At 41.3% G+C, this 19,875-nt stretch overlaps 2 protein-coding genes and 1 long non-coding RNA gene across 3 annotated transcripts in view; 2 read left to right on the plus strand and 1 right to left on the minus strand.

The window, feature by feature from the left end:
• The window catches only part of LOC134624309 (nucleotide-binding oligomerization domain-containing protein 2-like), a 1,192,597-nt gene that overhangs the window by 1,134,351 nt on the left and 38,371 nt on the right, over positions 1 to 19,875 (plus strand). The window contains exons 10-11 of the mRNA XM_063469278.1: positions 1,717 to 1,898; positions 16,345 to 16,389. Coding sequence (XP_063325348.1) covers positions 1,717 to 1,898; positions 16,345 to 16,389 — 227 coding nt within the window. The remainder of the gene's footprint in view (positions 1 to 1,716; positions 1,899 to 16,344; positions 16,390 to 19,875) is intronic.
• LOC134624360 (uncharacterized) lies at positions 5,947 to 8,682 on the plus strand. The gene is made up of 3 exons (XR_010093519.1): positions 5,947 to 6,043; positions 8,089 to 8,212; positions 8,369 to 8,682. It is a non-coding gene; the product is annotated as an uncharacterized LOC134624360 (long non-coding RNA).
• Positions 10,627 to 15,039, minus strand: LOC135932507 (neoverrucotoxin subunit beta-like). The gene is made up of 4 exons (XM_065469995.1): positions 15,026 to 15,039; positions 14,721 to 14,894; positions 12,226 to 12,272; positions 10,627 to 11,393 (listed from the first exon to the last, which is right to left on the minus strand). The coding sequence occupies exons 1-4, from the start codon at positions 15,037 to 15,039 to the stop codon at positions 10,849 to 10,851; spliced, it is 780 nt and encodes a 259-aa protein (XP_065326067.1). The 3' UTR covers positions 10,627 to 10,848.

Consider the following 19,875-nt stretch of genomic DNA (forward strand, 5'->3'; position numbering starts at 1 on the left):
TAAGAAAGACCCCCATTAGAACCCATGAGAAATGCAAGAAATGCATTATTGCTCAGTCTGCAATATCTTTCCCAGAACAAACACCAATTGCAAAGAACATACTAAAAATAAACCTGAAAAATCTGTTTAGAATAGCGTACTGTGTTGCAAAGACTGAACTACCACTGGCAAAATTCAGCAGTCTTTGCAAACTTAAAAAAAATGGCCTAGATCTTGGTTCCACTTATCTCTTACCCGTGACTTCAGTGGAAATTTCAAATTCAGGATCTGACACAGACTGATTCCTGTTTTACAGTTCTTACAAGTTCATAGAAATTTCTGTTCAATTACAACCAAGTATTTGAGTTGATGATCATAATTTTTATACAATGTTGTAATTTGTGTTTCAACAATTTTTTGATTAATGTTTTGTTTCCATTACAATATTATACTTTAATGTATAATATTGTAAAAGAAACGAAACAGGAAACAAAACATCAATCAAAAAATTGCTCTCTTTTTTATTTGGGCTACTTAAATTTATTTTGGGCTACCACAAACTGAAGAGTCCCTGCCCGAAGGGCTACCAGGGATTTTGAAATTTTGCGCGCCCTGCATATGTAGGCAAGTATATTTCTCCTTTCTTTTAATCAAGAAGCAAAGACAAAAAGGAAAAAAATAAGAAACAGGGCAGGGTTTGGTGGTTGAATCATCCATCCTCACCAATGCCAAAAACAAATCTACACCCTTGTGTGTATATATAACTAAACATATAAAATGAGAACCTGTTAAACAGAATTGTATAAAGTGCACTGTAATTGTCAAGGTTGTCAAAAAAGGACTTAATGGGTCATTCACTGTTGATAGCAACAGGAAGTGTTTACGGCCAAAGTGTGAGGAGCCTTTTATGATATGCCTGGCTCTGGTGAGGTAGTGGGATGTGACAATATTCAGTGCTATTTATTTTTTCATTCAACTTTAGTGCCAAATCACAACAATAGTTGACTCAAGGCACTTCATATTGTAAGGTAAAGACTTAACATAATAGATTGAAGATAGGACAAAGACATGCTGTGGAAGAGAGCCAGAGATTAATAATACCGAAAGATTATACACAGAGTACGCTGGACCTCAACATGGAAACCAAAACAAACAGAAAAACAGCCAAACTGGAGCACACACAAGCCATAGCACTAACACACATCACCATACAAAAGGCATGATCACGGACTTTAGATAAACACATTTAAAGTGCTACAAAAAGCACAAATATGTTAGCTGAGTCACAACCAAACAAATGGCTAGCAACAGGGATGTCCTCGATCATTTAGAACTTTAAATCTTAGCCCAGTCTTAGTCCCTTCTCCTGTCCCTTTACACCTGAAACAAAAGGGAAAACTGTTTCTAGAGAGCAATTTGTACGATGCTTGAAACATGCTGCTGCTACACTTTTTAACCCTGAAACAAATTACTCAAACAGTGAATCTACACTGTAATAGAAGCATGTTGTATTTACAGTGCTCTCAAATCCAGCTTCCTCAAGTATTATAGATCTGTGTGATTCAATACATCTTCTGGAGACAATGGTTCAGTAAAGAATCCATGTGCCATAGAGTGAATCAGTATCTCTGAAAAAATAAAAGCATATTTTTTTGGAACCAAGCTTAAAGATATATATCAAAATAAAATACATAATTCTCTTTGCTTTACGTTTTATATCTTTGTGTTTGTCCTCAGGCTCTCAGGCTGTCTGATCACTCAGGATGGTTGTACTTCTCTGGTATTAGCTTTGAACTCCAACCCCTCACATTTGAGAGAGCTAGACCTGAGCTACAATCATCCAGGGGACTCGGGCATGAAGCTGCTCTCTAGCTTACTGGATGATCCACGCTGGAGACTGAACACTCTTAGGTATGATAGTTTCAGTATTTATTAATGCTCGTCATCGATTAATCACATTGTTACATGTAATATTATATTAGTTTATTACATGCTTATTTTAAAAGTGCTGTTTTATGAGTAGTATAATATTCAGTTTTAAAGCTTGTAAACAAATAGCGTGCTTTTTAACAGCAGTATTCTCTTAACACAGTAGCACTTAGAATATTTGTTGTAGGTAAATCTCACCTGAAACATTAATCTGATCATCAATCAATCCGACTTGAGGGAGGAGTATTTATCTGACAAAAATGCTTTAATCTAAACCATCACCAACAAAATAGAAATTCACCTTGTTTGTAGATGGGTCAGATGTTCTCCTGGTTCTTTGTACTTTCCTTGAAATAAAAAGCTGTGAATCTTTTTTCCAATCTCCTGCGCTTTCGTCCAGTTTCTTATTGGACCATGAAACCTCAGCCTCTCACTTCATCATTCCAATTTTTTATTTACTCAGTGCTGTTCTGGTGTCAGTGGAAGGTGGGGACTGGGACAGTACACCTGTTAAAGTGTAACATAGGAGCACTAACACAAGCTCAGGACAGACAGAAACCTCCCATAGAGCAGAAGGCCAGGAGCTCATTGATCTTGATTTTCCATGATGTAGAGGATCAGAAACATGTATTGATATTCTGGATGTTTCATATATTTTTATACCACTAACTAGTTCCCATGTTCCTGTCTCAGCGTCTCTGTTGGATCCAGGGTTACCCATGGCTGTTGGTACCACACAGCAGAATTGCAATTTGAAAGTATTTTAAATGAGTGGAACCATTTTAAGGCCTTTCATGTATTTCTTTTATGTCCATGTGTCTCTTTGTCTCTGCTTTAAAGATGAATTCAGATATGTTTCTTCTTCCAGGCTGGACCATGGTGGACAGCACAGGCTGAAACCTGGTCTGAGGAAGTGTGAGTGTGTGCTCACTTTGATTTATGAAAATAAGATAGCACACATGACACTAGTTTAAATCACACTAAAGATTCTACAGGATGAATCACTGTGAAGTTGTCTCCATCAGTCTGTGGATAAGGCAGCAGATGAAGTCTTCAGGTGATAAACTGCTGTTGTTGTTTCTTCTTCTCTCTGTCAGATTCCTGTAATCTTAAACTGGACACAAACTCAGTGCACAGAAAACTTAAACTGTCCGACAACAACAGAAGAGTGACGGCAGTAACAGAGGAGCAGCCTTATCCTGATCACCCAGAGAGGTTTGAGTACTGGCTTCAGCTGCTGTGTACAAACGGTCTGACTGGTCGCTGTTACTGGGAGGTTGAGTGGAGCGGAGAGGTTCACATTTCAGTGACTTACAGAGGAGTCACAGGGAGAGGAGGCAGCAATGACAGCAGGTTTGGAGTAAACAGTCAGTCGTGGAGTTTGAGGTGCTCCGATGCTGATCAGTACTCTGTGTGTCACAATAACAGGAGAACAGACCTCTCCTCCTCCTCCTCCTCCTCCTCCTCCTCCTCTGTCTCTAACAGAGCAGCAGTGTATGTGGACTGTCCTGCTGGCACTCTGTCCTTCTACAGAGTCTCCTCTGACACTCTGATCCACCTCCACACCTTCAACACCACATTCACTCAAACTCTTTATCCTGGGTTCTGGTTATTGTCATACGGTTCTTCAGTGTCTCTTTGCTCTCTGTAGTGGGGAAAGCCTCCACAGAACCACTTCAGCTCAGCGTGGTACTCAAAAATCAGTAATCCCAGTAACCTCGGTGTGTCATGGGTCTGGGTCATTTGACCCAGGACTATGACTTTCTTGTGTTTTGGTGATTGTTATGTATAATGATTTTAGGTTCATTAGTTAGTCTTGAGGTTATTCTGTGATCTGAGTTCTTTGTGTTTCCTGTTTACTTTCTTGTGTGTTAGGTTCCCGTTATGTTTTGGTCTCTCCTCTGTGTTTCCAGTATGTGTCTGTTGTGACATCTGTTTTAAGAGCCAATTAAAGGCTAGTTTCTTGGTACTGGTAAAATGATTATAATGAGAAATATAACTTTTTGTTGTTAAATATATAATTTCCAGTTAATTTCCAAATGCTGTTATGGTAAAAATGTAGGATATGGAAATGTGAAGTTCTGATGTGCTTACGTAGTTGTCAGATAGGCTGGAAGCAATGCAGTTTTTTGACCAAGTCTTTCCATGTTAATTTAAAGTCTCATTAAACATCTTTTTTGAAAGAAAAGTACCTGGTCTTCCTTGCGCTTCAAAAGCTTGTTGCTGGACTGACTCCTAAAGGTACAGAAGAGTGAAACGAAGACGAAGTGCCGCTGTTACATCTGTGTTTACGACTCCCCCCCATTGTCTCTCACTTCCTCATTCCCAGTTCCAGTCATGCCTTTGTGTTTGGTCTCCCCTTTTTGCTTACATGTTTCCTCACTCCATGAAACACATGTGTATCAAGTGTGTTCTCCCCAGCATGTCCCCCTTCATGTCCCTCTTAACGTGTCTCTGTCTCTCTCCTCTCCCATGACTGTTTCCATGTTTCCCACCATTCATGCTCACATTCACACTTACAGCCGATCACCAATTAAGTCCATGCATGTGTTGGGACTGTGGGAGGAAGCCAGAGAGAACCCACACAGACAGGCAGAACATGCAAACTCCACACAGAAGGAACCTAGACTGGATTCAAACCTAGGACCGAGTCTCTAAACATCAAAACGATCTGAGCCTAAACAGGAACACCCGTTTGCTTATTAATTACCAAATGATCCTGTTGCGTACAGACAAATCAGAACCAAGATCCACATGCAGTAGGATAACTTGCAGTGATATTAATAATAATGATAATAAACTGTAATAAGGTCTTTTTTTTTACTATTTGTAAAAGGAGAGAGTCTAAACTTAAAGATTAAAGATTAAAACAATAAAGATTACTTTATTCTACTCTATTGTGGGCTAACAGTGAGCCAGACAGACAATGCTGGATCACTGCTGGATTATATATGAGATCAGGATTTTCACCTGGAAGTCTCCTCTTTTTTCAGCAGCTTCTTCCTCTTCTTCTTGCTCAGGTTCTGCTGATCCATGATCTTGTTGTAGTTGAAGTGTTTGTGTTTGGTGTCAGCGCCGTCGTCCTCCATCAGCAGAGCTAAATGAGCCTGGAAACACACAGACGGGTTTATGTGGAGCACCCCGACAGAATCTGATCCAGGACCAGTCTGGCTGTGGCACAACCTCTGACCTTCTGTTTCTGCAGCTTCTTGTCTTTCTTCACTTTCTGTTTCTTTCTTCAGGTCTGTTTCAGAGCAGACAGCTGATCCAGGTGTTGTGCATTGATCAGTTTTACAGGGGTGTGAGGTATTGATAAAGGTCAGAGGTGAACAACTAAGAGCTGACATCAGTGATGTTTGTCTCTGAACAGGAAGCTTAGGACACACTCGGTCTGATGGACGACCTTCACTCTGCTCCTCTTCTTCTTCTCTTTGTTTCTCCTGAAGCTCAGTTATTTAAGGGATTTTACTTTGTTAGTGCAAAGCTGAGAGAAATAAACTTGACTTATGTTTTCACTCTTGTCTAATCCAAGTGACTTCTGAGTGATGAAACGTTTCTCCCACTGAAAACGCTACATCCAGATGAACAGAAACAACTTTTGGAGATTTACTTACCTGGATGATTGAGAATGCATCAAGACTCCTGTCTAATGTGTATTTATCCTACAGCTACATAAACTACGTGATGTAACTAACCCACGGCACAGGATGAGACTCAGTCCACTCAGACTCTGAGGTATTACATGTAATATTACCATGTTCTGGTACTTCCTGCTTCTACTCCCTCATATCTGAGACAATATTATCACTCGTGATCTTTGAGGTGTGTTTTGTTACGTGTGAGCTGCTTCATTGTGATTATATCTTTTATTTTGTTTCCACTTTATGAAAATGAATCCACCACAGAAGTCCTCTACAGTCTAAATCAGCCCCACCTTTCATCCACCCCGCATACCTGTAACTCCTGTCCCATATTTACCCACACACGCGTGATCCCCGGGAACTCCCCTGAAACCGAAAGTAAACAGCGCCACGTCACAGTGGGCGTGACAAAGCACCGCTATGAGAGCTGTCGGTGTTTTGCTGTGCTTTTCTGTGTTTACGGGAGTCTTCATGGAGGACAAAGAAGCCCCACGGTAAGAAACCCACTCCTATCCTCTCTGAATGGGCGCGCGCGCGAAGACCGGCGTAACTAAAAAGTTCAAAGGTGAGAAAGCCGACAGGAAAACATGGACCGCTCTAGCTAACCGACCCACGGCAGCACACACAGCCGCCAACAGACTGGCCTGTCGTGTCTGTGTGTGCAGGAGCCTCCTGACACACACACAGTGAGGTACAGACGGGTTACAGACAGCGGTGCAGTGATTTGTGCCGTCTGTAGCTCCCTGTGCGGCCTCCATGCCGGGTGGATCCCGCTGATACAATCAGCTCCCCGTGACACACGTGAAAGCCCGAAACACAGACACGTCTCTGAGCGGCATCACTGACGGAGGAGGAGACCTCCCCGTCAGTGATGGGAGGCTTCATTGATGGATGAATGTAGCATGTAGTTAGCAATGTTAGCAGCATGTGCGGATAATGGTTCGGCTGTTAACAGCCTGTTTCTAATAAAGCTTTTACAAACGGTTGTTGTGGCTTCATTCGTGATGTGAGGCTGTAATAAGGAAACATGCTTATAAGTCCTGGTGAAACAGGTTGTTCCTGTTTGTGGCTGCTGTGGTATGTGTGGCATGTTGTGGGTAAAGCAGGGCGTGACGTTAGGTGATAACAGATGTTTCTCTCTGCTGTAAAACCTAAGATCACACCGTCCCTGCTCTCATTATAAATATCAGCTGTGAGGTTATTATCAGCCTATTTAAAGTATAGTTCGTTAGATACAAGGGTGTGACTTTGTGTCTTTGTGTTGTGAGGTTTGTGCTGCATTCATGATGACTGGAGTTCCAGCTTTGTGGTATTTAGGTCATTCCAGTGTCTGCCTGAAGTCTTTGTCTCTGAGCTGTGTTTCCTGTTTTATTTTGAAAGTCCCTGGTCCAGTATGTTATGTTACCTTGTTGTCGTGTCTTCCCTCTGTGCTGTGTGCTCTCTGTTCCTGATCCTAGCCACAGTACTTCTTACTTTGTATTCAGTTCCTAAATTTCTCAGCTATGTTAGTTTTGTGTCCTGCACTCGTGTCCTCACAGCCGGCTCAGGACACAGCCAGTTCTTCCCAGGAGAGGGAAAGGGACCCAGCAGCCTATTAAAGCCTCTCTGCTGTAATGGGCTGTCATAAAAGTATAATGTGTTGTTAATACTGCAGTCTGCTGTTACACGTGTTGCCATTTAAAATACGCTGTATTTAAAGTACTGGCACCCCTCAGCTTCCCAGTAGATGCATCATCGTACGAATGGGAAAATCCTAAGGTGACCTCTGACCTTGGGATGGTCATGATGGTCACTGAGATTCAAACTGATCCAAGATGAAGCTGCACCATGGTATCAGTTTGGGAATCCTACGACTGGACCGTCAGTCTTTTATGGCTGATGAGTAAAAAGGGTGGGTGCACTAAGCCAAAGCTCCTACACTTTTTTCAGCTTGCTTGAGTTGTTTGAAGTCCCATTTCTGTGGGTCAGTTTCAAAAATCTGCTAATAGTGACTAAAATAAGAAAGAAAAACATTACATATGCTCTTTACTTGGAAATTTCAAAAGACTTCTTGGATTTGCATGGTGCTGGTTATCTTAGGGCTGCCTGTTTATTTGTAGCTGTCATGGTTTTTCTCTCCCTGGTGGTTTTTAAGGCAGAGAAGCAGCAGCATGAAGACTGGGCTCGGTCTTTGTAAGTTCCTGTTTTGTTTTGTTTTTTATATGGCTGTAGTTGCTAGCTTTATTCAGCCGGCCAGGGGAACCCTTGAATAGTTACACAAAGAAACAACTTTGAAACTTGGTGAACATTAAGTCATTGATATTTGAGAGACCTTCAGTAATGGAAAAAAAGAGAAGTAAATGTGTTTTCCAGCTTAAAACCAGAGTCTGGGTGAGAGTTTTTGGATCATTTCTATTCCCAGTTTTTTCCTGCTCTAGTTCTTTTGGTTTTGCCTGCTTGTGCACACATCTTTACATTAGTAAAGTGTTTGAAGTCATTCTCTGTCTCAAGGGCCTTAAAAACATCACAGCTCTCATCTGTTTCCTGTTTGTCCTCTCAGTTTTCAAGCATGCCTCGGGCTGGAGGTGTATGAGGGGGCGGAGTCTGTCATGCTGTTCTCAGATGGACAGCAAGTGGAGAGTGATATATGAAATGAAGAGATGAAGGGGGAAGACAAGCAAAGAGTAAGTCACAGGCAGAGCAGAGTTTATTTCACAGTTTTGTTTTGTTTTTTGCCTTATGGTTCCAAGCACTGTCACCAGTCTTTGCAGTTTGTAATTATCACATAACACTTGTTTAATCAGCTACCATCTCTCCTATGTACTTTTTACTGTCTACAGTCTCAGATCAGCACAGTCCTGCCCTCCTGCTCTATCAGCAGCAGAAACCCCTAATCAGCAACATTGTACCCCATCAGGTAAAACATAGGCCACCTTTGCATTGCCTTGTCGCCATCTCACAACAGTGATATAGTATAATGCGATACCATATTAGATTCTGAATGTATGTTGTTGTTATTCAGCCTGGTTCAATGTGCCCCTTTTTAACTTTGAGCGCCCGCCCCTTTAAAAGTCACCTGATTTGACTTTGACTTTCAGTTAAAACTTTGAATTCAAATAGTGTAAAATGAATTGTGGACACAAAACTGACTAACATACACTGCAAGAATTCCACCAGGTTCTTCGTCATTACCCTTCGTGATAGTTTTTATGTTTTATACAAACTTAAATGATACACGACATATGGAATATTTTACAGACATATTTCTAAGAATATTATAAATATACCAACATATACAATATTCTTGTTTACGTGTCTGTGAAAACGACAAGACTAGTTTCAAATGGTTAATGCAGTGTTGCTATTTATTAGATGACTCACATGCATTAAGATACCAAAAATACAATCATATTATGCTTATAACTCATTAAAAAAAACAAGTCAATTTTTTCCAACTTACATGGCTGAAGCATTTTTAAATGTGTAACTTACAAAAAAGGTGTGAAACAGTAAGTGGAGAGTTTGGAAAATACATTAAGAAAGAAAAATCAAACATTTGGATTCATTTTAACGAGCTCAGACTTGTTGAAAATGCAGAGGAGCTGGTTGTGAACTGAGCTTCAGAGACACACAACATACTGATATTCACTGTGAAGCTTTGAGTGGAAAAAGGAAAACAACATGTGGATCCTGGAATAATGGGAGCTTCCATCCTTAAAGGACTAAAGAGGAAGAAGTTTACAAGGAATCATTTAGAACAGTTTAAAACATCAACTGATTGGATCCATGAATCTGAAAACGTGTTTCTGAGTGAAAGAGACAGACATGCACAGACCAATGTTCCCTCTAAGCTGCGCAATTGCGCACTGCTGGCACGATCTCTGCACACAGAAAATCTATGTTGCGCACAAAAAAAATATATAACCTGAATTGAAATTAAAGTAAATACGTTAACAATTCTGTTTTGCAGTGTTAGTAAGTGACTGGCTGCTCCTGTATGGCATTAGAACGATGCCACCTTATCCCATAGTCCCGCTAATGATGTGATTCACATTCGTATATACGCAGCTAATCAACGTCGCTGACAGCCTATGACAGCGTCCTTATGTGCCGATACCGGTGTTTTAGCTAGCAAAGCGGCGTGGCTGATGTGGAGTGAAGCCAATGACAACGTGTACAACCATTGGAGATGTGAGCAGGACAGACGAACAATTGACGGAAAAAGTGTGGACTTTATACCAGTTTTTAAATTGTGTTGATAGGCCACGTAAAACCAGAGTTATGATAAAAATATTTGCAATGTTTGGTTTTCTTCCTAAATAATATCGTTGTTTATATTTACTGCGGGAAGAAACGGTAAAAACATGTACCAAGTCGACCAATCAAAAAAATGATATAGTATTTAGTTGTTTAGGAAGGGGGGGGGGGGGGGGAGTTGCAGCGGTGTTTTGAGATGTGAGAGATTTGAAACGTTTAGTGCAAATCTTGTGTAGTTAGTGTGTAGTGTAGTCAATAGTTTTGTTGTGTGTGTCAGAACAATGAGGCGACTGCTGAATGTTACAGGTGTTACAGCAGTGATACATCTCCTGTTGTCAGGCCTGCAGGTATCAGGCTGTTGTTCTGCTTTATCTCATAGTGGACAGAAATTAGTATTTGGAGTGGCACAAATAATTTGTGTGGCATCAGATTTGATGCAGAACAGCTGATTGTTCTGTAAATAGTTTGAAATGTTTATTTAAAAAAAAACACCTTGGCTGCATTTTTAGGTAAATAGCTGCAAAAAACTTTGTTGTTTGCAAAACTCAGTAACTTTTTGAAGAAGTAACTATATAATTAATTGCCCAACATTGGTCATTATATACTGTATTTTGCAGACAGAGAGTTACAGACTCTCTCCCAGACCACAGACTCATAATACAAGTCAGAGCTGTATATAAAAAAAAGAAAAAAGAAAGTTGTGTTTTCAAAATTGGAGTTCAAGTTATTTTTACTTCCAATAGTGTTAACATACTGCACAGGTCATGAACAAGATTTTTTTTTAAATTTTCATTGTAAGTGGGCTAAAGCAGTTTAAAAGTAGACTAACATAAATGTAAATGCTGTAATTTGATTATTTTAATAAACATGTAACTTGGATGGATTCAGTGCTGCTGTGACCACAGTGCACACGTCTGATGTTGCTCACAGTGGTCCAAGGGACCAGGGAGTTTGTGTGTTCGCTCAGACACATGAAAAATTAGAGGGAACATTGACTCTTGAACAGATAGTTCAGTCTGTACCAGAGTGTTTCTCTAACAGGAAGACACTCTTTACACTCAACTCAGCACAGACGCACTGAGGCACCAGGAGGATAAGAATAGAGTCTAAACCCAGGATAAAGAGTTTCAGTGAAGGTGGTGTTGAAGGTGTGGAGGTGGATCAGAGTGTCAGAGGAGACTCTGTAGAAGGACAGAGTGCCAGCAGGAGAGTCCACATACACCGCTACTCTGTTAGAGACAGAGGAAGAGGAGGAAGAGGGGGAGATGGGGGCTGATATCTTATTATGAGTGGTGGAATAAGGACCATCTTCAGAGCAGATCAGACTCCAGGACTGATCATTGTTTCCAAACAAACAGTCATAACTGTCTCCTTTTCTCCTGATTCTTCTGTAACTCACTGATATATAAACGTGTCCGCTCCACTCGACCTCCCAGTAACAGCGACCAGTCAGACCATTTCTACACAGCAGCTGAGACCAAACTTCAAATCTGTCTGGATGATCAGGATATGACTGAACCTCCTTCACACCTGTTACCATCTTGTTGTTGTCAGACAGTTTGAGGTTTGTGTTTACTGTGTTTGTGTCGATTGTGAGTTGACAGGAATCTGATGGAGAGAACAAACACAATCCAGCTGCAGTTATTGATCCATCATCTGTTCATTGATTGATACTTTGATGATGACTCCTGACATCAGAGATGTGAATGAGTGATGTTGTTGGATTTGTATTGTGATTGTCATTTATGCTTAGAAATATTTAACCATATATGCTTAGAGGTGTATAATGGATTGTGTAGTGATAGGATGTAGGCTTCAGTAGGCTGTAAAAGGCTTTGTGTGCATTCCAGAGCACTCTGGAATTCTTGGAGCATGGGAGAGGCCGTGCCTTGTCTTATTGTTTTATGGTATAGGAGGACACCCACTCTGTATCTGGTTAAGCATAAGAGCCTTTTGTTTAGATGGACTGCTAGACTCCTGGGTCACATCTTGACCCCACACACAGGTACAGTGTCAGGTCAAATGTCCATCCATACCACATAGACGCACGCACACACACACACACACACACACACACACACACACACACACACACAGACAACGTATTCTTTGTTCACATGTATACCTTTGTAAGATGTTATATGTTAATGAACCTATGCATATTCATGTAACCACAATAAAAGGAGTGCTATGGGGAACCTGGCTGAGAGTCTGATGGAGGTCAAGTGGGTGGAACGACACTTGGCTCCAGACAGGCCTCCTCATGCATGAGTAACACAAAGAACGTTGCCTACTTGTGTCTTGTTCTTGCTGTGTAATTACATTGCCTTCAACGTTCCAGCAAATAGGTTTAAGCTACAAACCTATCAGATGTGACAGTTTGAAGATGGTTGAATGTGTGCTGCTTTGTTTTCATGAATCACATTAAAAACACACTTACACTTCCTCAGACCTGGTCTCAACCATCGGACTCCAGCAGGCTCCACCCTGAAAGGAGGAGGGGGGTCAGACCAACACAGCCTCTTTCAGCATGCACACATGGACATTACATGGCTCTCATACACATACTGTTAGACACTGATAAAGGAACAGTCCAACATTTTCACAAAAAGACTTCAATATATATGTGGATCAAACTGCCCTTGTTAATAGCAAATGATAATTTGAAAAGTTTCCCCTGTTCTTTCAGCAGGTAAACAGCTAATGCTAAGTACACTACTTTACACTGCTCAGGATTTTTCTGACAAACTCTGCATTTACAGCTGAATACACAATAAATGTGTTCTCAAGTACAAATATTTTTGTTATTGGTGTCAAAAAGTGAATGAGAATGAAATATTGATTTTAATGGAGCCCATACAGTATGATAAGCTAATCCTGCTAAGATCAGAGTTTGAAGTATTTATGCTGCCATTTCTAAATGTCATCTGTTCCTGTCTGCCTCCTTGTCACACACACACAGACAAATGATTCACAGCCAATGTTCCCTCTAAGCTACGCACGTGCGCAATTGCGCACTGCTGGCACGGTCTCTGCGCACAGAAAATCTGTGTTGCGCACAAAAAAAATCTAACCTGAATTATAATTAAAATTAATACTTTAACAATTCTGTTTTGCAGTGTTAGTCAGTAAGTGACTGGCTGCTCCAGTATGGCATTAGAACGATGCCACCTTATCCCATAGTCCAGCCAATCATGCGATTCAAATTCGTATATATGCAGCTAATCAACGTCATCGACAGGCTATGACAGCGTCCTTATGTACCGACACCGGTGTTTTAGCTAGCAAAGCGGCGTGGCTGATGTGGAGTGAAGCCACGTTAATGACAACGTGTACAACCATTGGAGATGTGAGCAGGACAGACGGCACAATTGACGGAAAAAGTGTGGACTTTATACCAGTTTTTAAATTGTGTTGATAGGCCACGTAAAACCAGAGTTATAATAAAAAAATCTGCAATGTTTGGTTTTCTTCCTGAATACTGTCGTTGTTTATATTTACTGCGGGAAGAAACTGTAAAAACGGCATTTTATAAGAAAAAAGACTCGAAAGCCTGTGAGCAAAAACAAACCCCCACCCCTCTCTCCCTTTCCTATTGGTCCAAAAAAGTACCATGTCGACCAATCAAAAAATGATATAGCAACGTGGCATCTAGTTGTTAAGAAATGGGAGGAAGTTTTAGGAGTGACGGCGGTGTTTTGAGATGTGAGAGATTTGAGACGTTTAGCGCAAATCTTGTGTAGTTAGTGTGTAGTTAGTGTGTAGTGTAGTCAATGGTTTTGTTGTGTGTGTCAGAACAATGAGGCGACTGCTGAATGTTACAGGTGTTACAGGAGTGATACATCTCCTGTTGTCAGGCCTGCAGGTATCAGGTGTTCTCCTTTATCTCATAGTGGACAGAAATTATTTTTTGGAGTGGCACAAATAATTTGTGTGGCATCAAATTTGATGCAGAACAGCTGATTGTTCTGTAAATAGTTTGAAATGTTTATTTAAAAACGTCTTGGCTGCATTTAAAAAAAATAAATAACTGCAAAAAACTTTGTTTGCCAAACTGAGTTACTTTTTTGAGGAGTAACTATATAATTAATTGCCCAACATTGGTCATTATATACTGTATTTTGCAGACAGAGAGTTACAGGACTCTCTCCCAGACCACAGACTCATGCTCATAATACAAGTCAGAGCTTTATAAAAAAAAAAAAAAGAAAAGAAAGTTGTGTTTTCAAAATTGGAGTTCAAGTTATTTTTACTTCCAATAGTGTTAACATACTACACAGGCCAATGACTAAATTTTTTTTTTACATTTTTATTGTAAGTGGGCTAAAGCACTTTAAAAGTAGTCTAACATAAATGTAAACGCTGTAATTTGATTATTTTAACCATGTAACTTGGATGGATTTGATGCTGGCGTGACCACAGTGAACACGTCTGATGTCGCTCACAGTGGTCCAAGGGATCGCTCAGGGAGTTTGTGTGTTCGCTCAGACACATGAAAAATTAGAGGGAACATTGTTCACAGCCTTGTTTTTTTCTCTGTTTTCAGTTTATCTAAAGCTGTTCATGCAGCATGCAAAACACATTAAAACATTTAACATGGCCACACTTTACTAGCCCACACACCTGGCTGATGTTGTCAGGAATTCATATAAGCTTGTTGGAGCCATATATACTTGTAAGTGCAATTATGATTTTTTTTTTTATTGTTTCTGCCAAACACCCAACTTATTACTTGCAAATTTTACTTAATTACCAGGCACTTACACCTGCAGGTCATGTTATAAAATGTTACCAGAATTTTTGTTACAAAGCAAATGAACAAAGTTACTGTATGTGACTGTTCATGTCACATCTGCATTAAACAAACAGGAAGTGAGTGAAGGACACAGGAAATGTTTCCAGTTCTTCCTCCTCTATCAGACATTCTCTCCATACCTGAGAGTGTCCAGTCTCCAGCCTGGATCCTTCAGTCCAGCCAACAGCTGCTTCATTCCTGAGTCACCTGGATGATTGTAGCTCAGATCCAGCTCTCTCAGATGGGAGGGGTTGAAGCTCAGAGCTGAGGCCAGAGAAGTACAGCCTTCCTCTGTGATCAGACAGCCTGACAGACTGCAGACACACAAAACAACAATCCATCTGTAAAGACTGCACAGAACATCGTTTTATTTGATATTGTTTTTTGTTATTGTTATTGCTGATTTATTCTCTGATGCAGAAATGTGCTAGTCATTGACTTAAACCTTTCTATGCCCATAGTTGTGTAGTGATGTTGAATGCTGCATGTGATGACTAGGAATTGAATATGAAATTCAATTCCTATTCAATTGAAGAGGATAAAACATGTTAATCGGGTATAAGAAAGTGTGGTGAGGGAAGGGGTGAGAAGGACGGGAAAAAGCAACAAACAGCACATTGTCATGAAACGGCTGTGTGCAGGCAGGGGAAGGACCCAAATACAGACTCTCAGACACAAGGAATAACCTCAAAGAACCACAGCCTTATTTGTCGGCAGGGGAAAAGCATACAAAACCGAAAACTACACTGGGATATACTAAACTGACACAAAGAAACACCAGGAGAGGAACACAGCCATGAGGGAGATCGTAACACTGACTAAAGAGAAATACAGGGCTTAAATACACTGAAAGATAACGAGGGAATGAGACACAGAAGGAGAGAACAGCTGGGAGTAATCAGGCTAGATGAGACAAGGGAAGCAAAACTAGAAACACTGACATGAGACACGGACCTTCAAAGCAAAACAGGAAACACACAGACTGAACTCTAGACATGTAAACTTAACAGAGAGTGGGGAGACAGAACAAACAGTCCTGAAATGTGGGACAAAAAGACACAGTAGACACTGTGAAACCAAGTAACAAAACCTGAGAACTAGAAGTATTACAGAACTAGGGAGCTAGAAATACTAGGACAGAAACCAAAACACAAAGTCATAGACCATGATAAAATCAAAAGGAAAGGTACAAAACTCAGAACACTTGGTCACCGACGCAGTGCCGTGATATGCATAATCTCCCAAATAAGTTGTTTGTGACTTAACAGGAAAACATGAAAAGAGGTAAGACTGGGGGTTGAGAGATAAAAACTAGAAAACTAATCACCAAAGTTATGCAGTGGAGACTGATTTATCTATTATGACATGACTGAATTTATGAAATGACATGGATAAGACAAGATAGATGTTGGAGGGAAGAGCAGGAGAAAAACATGTAGTAGAAAGAAAACTGGTAAATCTAGTAAAACTAGAAAACTAGTCAGTTATGCTAAAGTCAGTTACTTTTAGTTCCTTCTCTTAAATGTATCCATTTGGTCACAATAAGTATGCACGCTTTAGACGTCAGTCATCCTGGTTCCCATCTGGTGGATTCTTTTCGAAGCAGATGCTTTTCACAGCATCCTCTAGAAACTTCAGGTGGGTCTTAATGAAGGCCTGAAATGCCTGAAAACACCAGCTTGTCTCTCGTGCTACGAGTCTGGAGATCGATGACAGTCTCTTTTATTTTTTTGGTATCTTTACTGAGCTGGGTGACATTCTCAGTTAGAGACTTGACCGAGCCCCATAGCAAGGCATTTTCAGCAGTGAGTGTTTCCACCTGCTTGCAGGATTATAAAGATCTCTTCATGGATTCGAATTTCCTGTGTAGAGTCAACCCAGCACTATTGCTGGAAAATTACTTAGCGATTGATTCCAGGATGTCTTTACTGGTCTGCCATGTTGTTCCAGCAACTTCTCTTGGAAAACATCTTGTTCTTGGCTGGGAAAGAAAAGATCTGGGTCTTTTTCATGACTATAGCGTTGAAGAAAAAAATAAATAAAAATACCTGCCCCAATTCCCTTTGGGGTCAACCATTGGGATCGATAAAATTTTTGAATTGAATTGAATTGAAGCAGTCAGTGTATTATTGGAACCCTTCCAAATTCTTCTCACTGTCCTCCAGGATATTATTGGGCGATCGTGGCTCAAGAGTTGGCAGTTCGTCCTGTAATAGGAAGGTTGCCGGTTCGAGCCCTGGCTCGGACAGTCTCTGTCGTTGTGTCCGTGGGCAAGACACTTCACCTACTTCCTACTGGTGTTGGCCAGGGAGGCCGATGGCGCGATATGGCAGCCTCGCTTCTGTCAGTCTGCCCTATGGCAGCTGTGGCTACAACTGTAGCTTGCCTCCACCAGTGTGTGAGAGTGAATGAATAGTGGAATTTTAAAGCGCTTTGAGGGTCTCGAAAAGCGCTTTATAAAAATGCAATCCATTAGAAATTATTTTGCAGATGTGGTCAGTTGTCCATCAATTGTTTTGCATAATTTAAGCTTTAAAAAATGTCTTGATGCATCAATCATCTAGGTAAATTATTTCAAAAGGTTGCTTCTGTTCATCTAGATGTAGTGTTTTCAGTGGGAGAAATGTTTTGTCAAGTGACTTCTTCAGTCTCAGCTGACAGCAAGTTTCCCCAACCTTATAAACAGTACATTTGCACAATAAATGAAACCAGTCCACTGAATGGCCTGTGAGGTCAGTTTCTTGATAATTAGTAGTATCAACAACAAATGATGAAAGACCACTGATCAATGGCCATGAGTATCATTCACAGAGAGTTGGGGAATGGCTGCAATCAAAGCATTGTAAGATGGAGACAGATGTACCCTTAGGCCCCCTCCTTGATTTAGAGATGGTCTTTCCCTTTTCACGTAAATGGCCTCCTTGACTCCGTGTTCAAACCAGCGTTCCTCCCTGTCCAGGATGTGTACATCCTCATCATTTAAAGAGTGTCCACTGGCCTGTAGGTGTAAATAGACTGTTGAGTCCTGGCCTGACAAGTTAGCTCTTCTGTCTTGTGTCATCTGCTTAGGCAGACGTTGTTTGGTTTCCCCAATGCATAAATCATAGCAATACTCCTGGCGCTTAACAGCGTACATAATATCATAATAATGATAAACACAAAACGCTGGGTCAAATGACCCAGGACCCTGACACATGTTCATGCTCATCAGTAATTTAAAAAATAATGGACAGTCGGTCTGCTTGCCTCCACCCCAGGGGAAAGGGTAACATCTCCTGGGTCTAAGTGCTGTTTCCCCCTCTGGGGGCAAGGGTACCTGGACCCGGGGTATAGAGTTTGTTTGGGGAGTGTGATTGTGTGTACAATGTCCATTTGTGTCTATCTTTACATTGGGTGAGTGCTGAATATTTGTATATGTGTGCATGAGGCTGGGAATGCATGTTTGTGTCTGTGTGTGCCTGTTTGTCTGTGTCTATATGTCAGGTCGGGTCTTAGACTCCACCTCTCTGGGAACTCCCAGGCCCTCCAAAGTATGGAGGCCTATCTCCCCTCACCACGCTCCCTGCCGGTGGCTGATGCCCTCAGGGGTTGGTGCATTGGTGGTTCTTCGTGTCCGGGGCTGGGCGCTCAGGTATGTACCAGCTCACTCCCGGTGGCTACTTGGCGGGGCGTGGCGCCTGTTGCTCGGTCAGGCCTCTTCCGGGGTGTAGGGGACCCCCCCAGGCCTCCGGCCTCTGGGCCTGCGGCTCAGTTCACTCTGGCACAGCTGGCTGCCAGCAGAGCCGGCGGGCACACCAGTGCAGCCCCCTCTGGCTTCTGCTCCGTGGCTTCTAGGTGACCCCTCGTCTGGGGCTCTCCTCAGCTCTTCCCAGGTGGGTGGCATGGATGCCCCTCCAGTGGTCCTCCTTGGGCTCTCGCACTCTGGGGCCTGGATCTCCTCCATGCCTGCTTCATGCCCTGGGGACGGGGCTATGGCTCCCTACACCCTCTAGCAGATCGTTACATGGGGAAACCTTTTGAATACAAGCGCGCTGATCCACACAGGTGTACACATGGGTGTTCACTGTCCATAGACATAAACTACACCTTTCTTGGCTACCTCAAAGCACATTGTGCGCTGTCGGTCCTGCGTGCTGCTCCACAACATTCAATATTTAGTATTTACTGCTGTTTACACTTAGCTAGATTAATGCGATGGTGTTGTGTTTATTATGTTGCTTTCTTTTTTTGCTTGTTTTGTCTTCTGTTTCTCTCAACAGGTGATTCAGGAGTTTTTTTTCTCTCTCTTTCTCTTTTTAAGTGCCCTTTCTCACTGTCTCTCTTCCCCTCTGTTTTTCTTTTCCTTCATCTTTCTTTCTCCCTTTCCTATCCCCTAGTCATGTCTTTCCCATCTGTAACAACTGAAAATAAAATAAAATAAAATAAATATTAACAACAAAGGTCGATCAAATGGACCAATACGGCAAGGCCGTGATGATCCACTTAGTAAAGTAAATCCATTGGGTATCCTTGTTGGCATTCAGACAACAATTCTGACGGCTAAAGAACCAAATGGGACAGGCAAAAAAAAACCCGAAAAAAAATGGACAGGAAAATCAGATTTTCTAATATAGATTAAAAAAAACAAAAAAACAATCCTGACCTGAGACTTTTTAGTGTACAAGTTGGACTCTTCAATCCAGCAGATAGAAGCTTTACTCCCGAATCTTGGAGGTCATTGTTACTCAAGTCCAGCTCTTCCAGGCTAGAAGACTGAGAGCTGAGAGTTGAGCACAGAGCTTCACAGCTTCTCTCACAGAGGTTACATCCTGACAATCTGAACAAATGAAATGGCTTATATTCAAGTGGTACAAAAAACACAAACATTTGCATGTGCACTTCATAAATAAGAATACGACTGTATTCTTATTTATGAACCACCATGGTGGTGGTGGTGGTGGGCTAAGGCGGGTGGGGGGGGACACAACAACACCAGACAACCTAAATCAATGAAGGAGGAGGACAACAGCAAGGTTAACAATTATGCAGGATTTATTGAATCCCACATCTGTTGGCATGTAACAACTTAAAATGCAAGTGTTGAAAAATAAACATTTTGAACTTACTTTGTAAACAAGTGAGGAGCTAGTACTTGTAATGATAACAGATCAACACTCACTGACACAGGTGAACATAATTTCCAAATTAGCATATCTATGACTTTTGTTCCTAGATATAGTTTAAAAATAATGTATATTTCACTACAAACTGAACGTTGTTGCATCTTCTGTTTGATACAAGCTGCCTTCCAGTAGT

Source organism: Pelmatolapia mariae, linkage group LG3_W (assembly GCF_036321145.2).
Source record: "Pelmatolapia mariae isolate MD_Pm_ZW linkage group LG3_W, Pm_UMD_F_2, whole genome shotgun sequence".
In the NCBI taxonomy this organism is placed as follows: domain Eukaryota; kingdom Metazoa; phylum Chordata; class Actinopteri; order Cichliformes; family Cichlidae; genus Pelmatolapia; species Pelmatolapia mariae.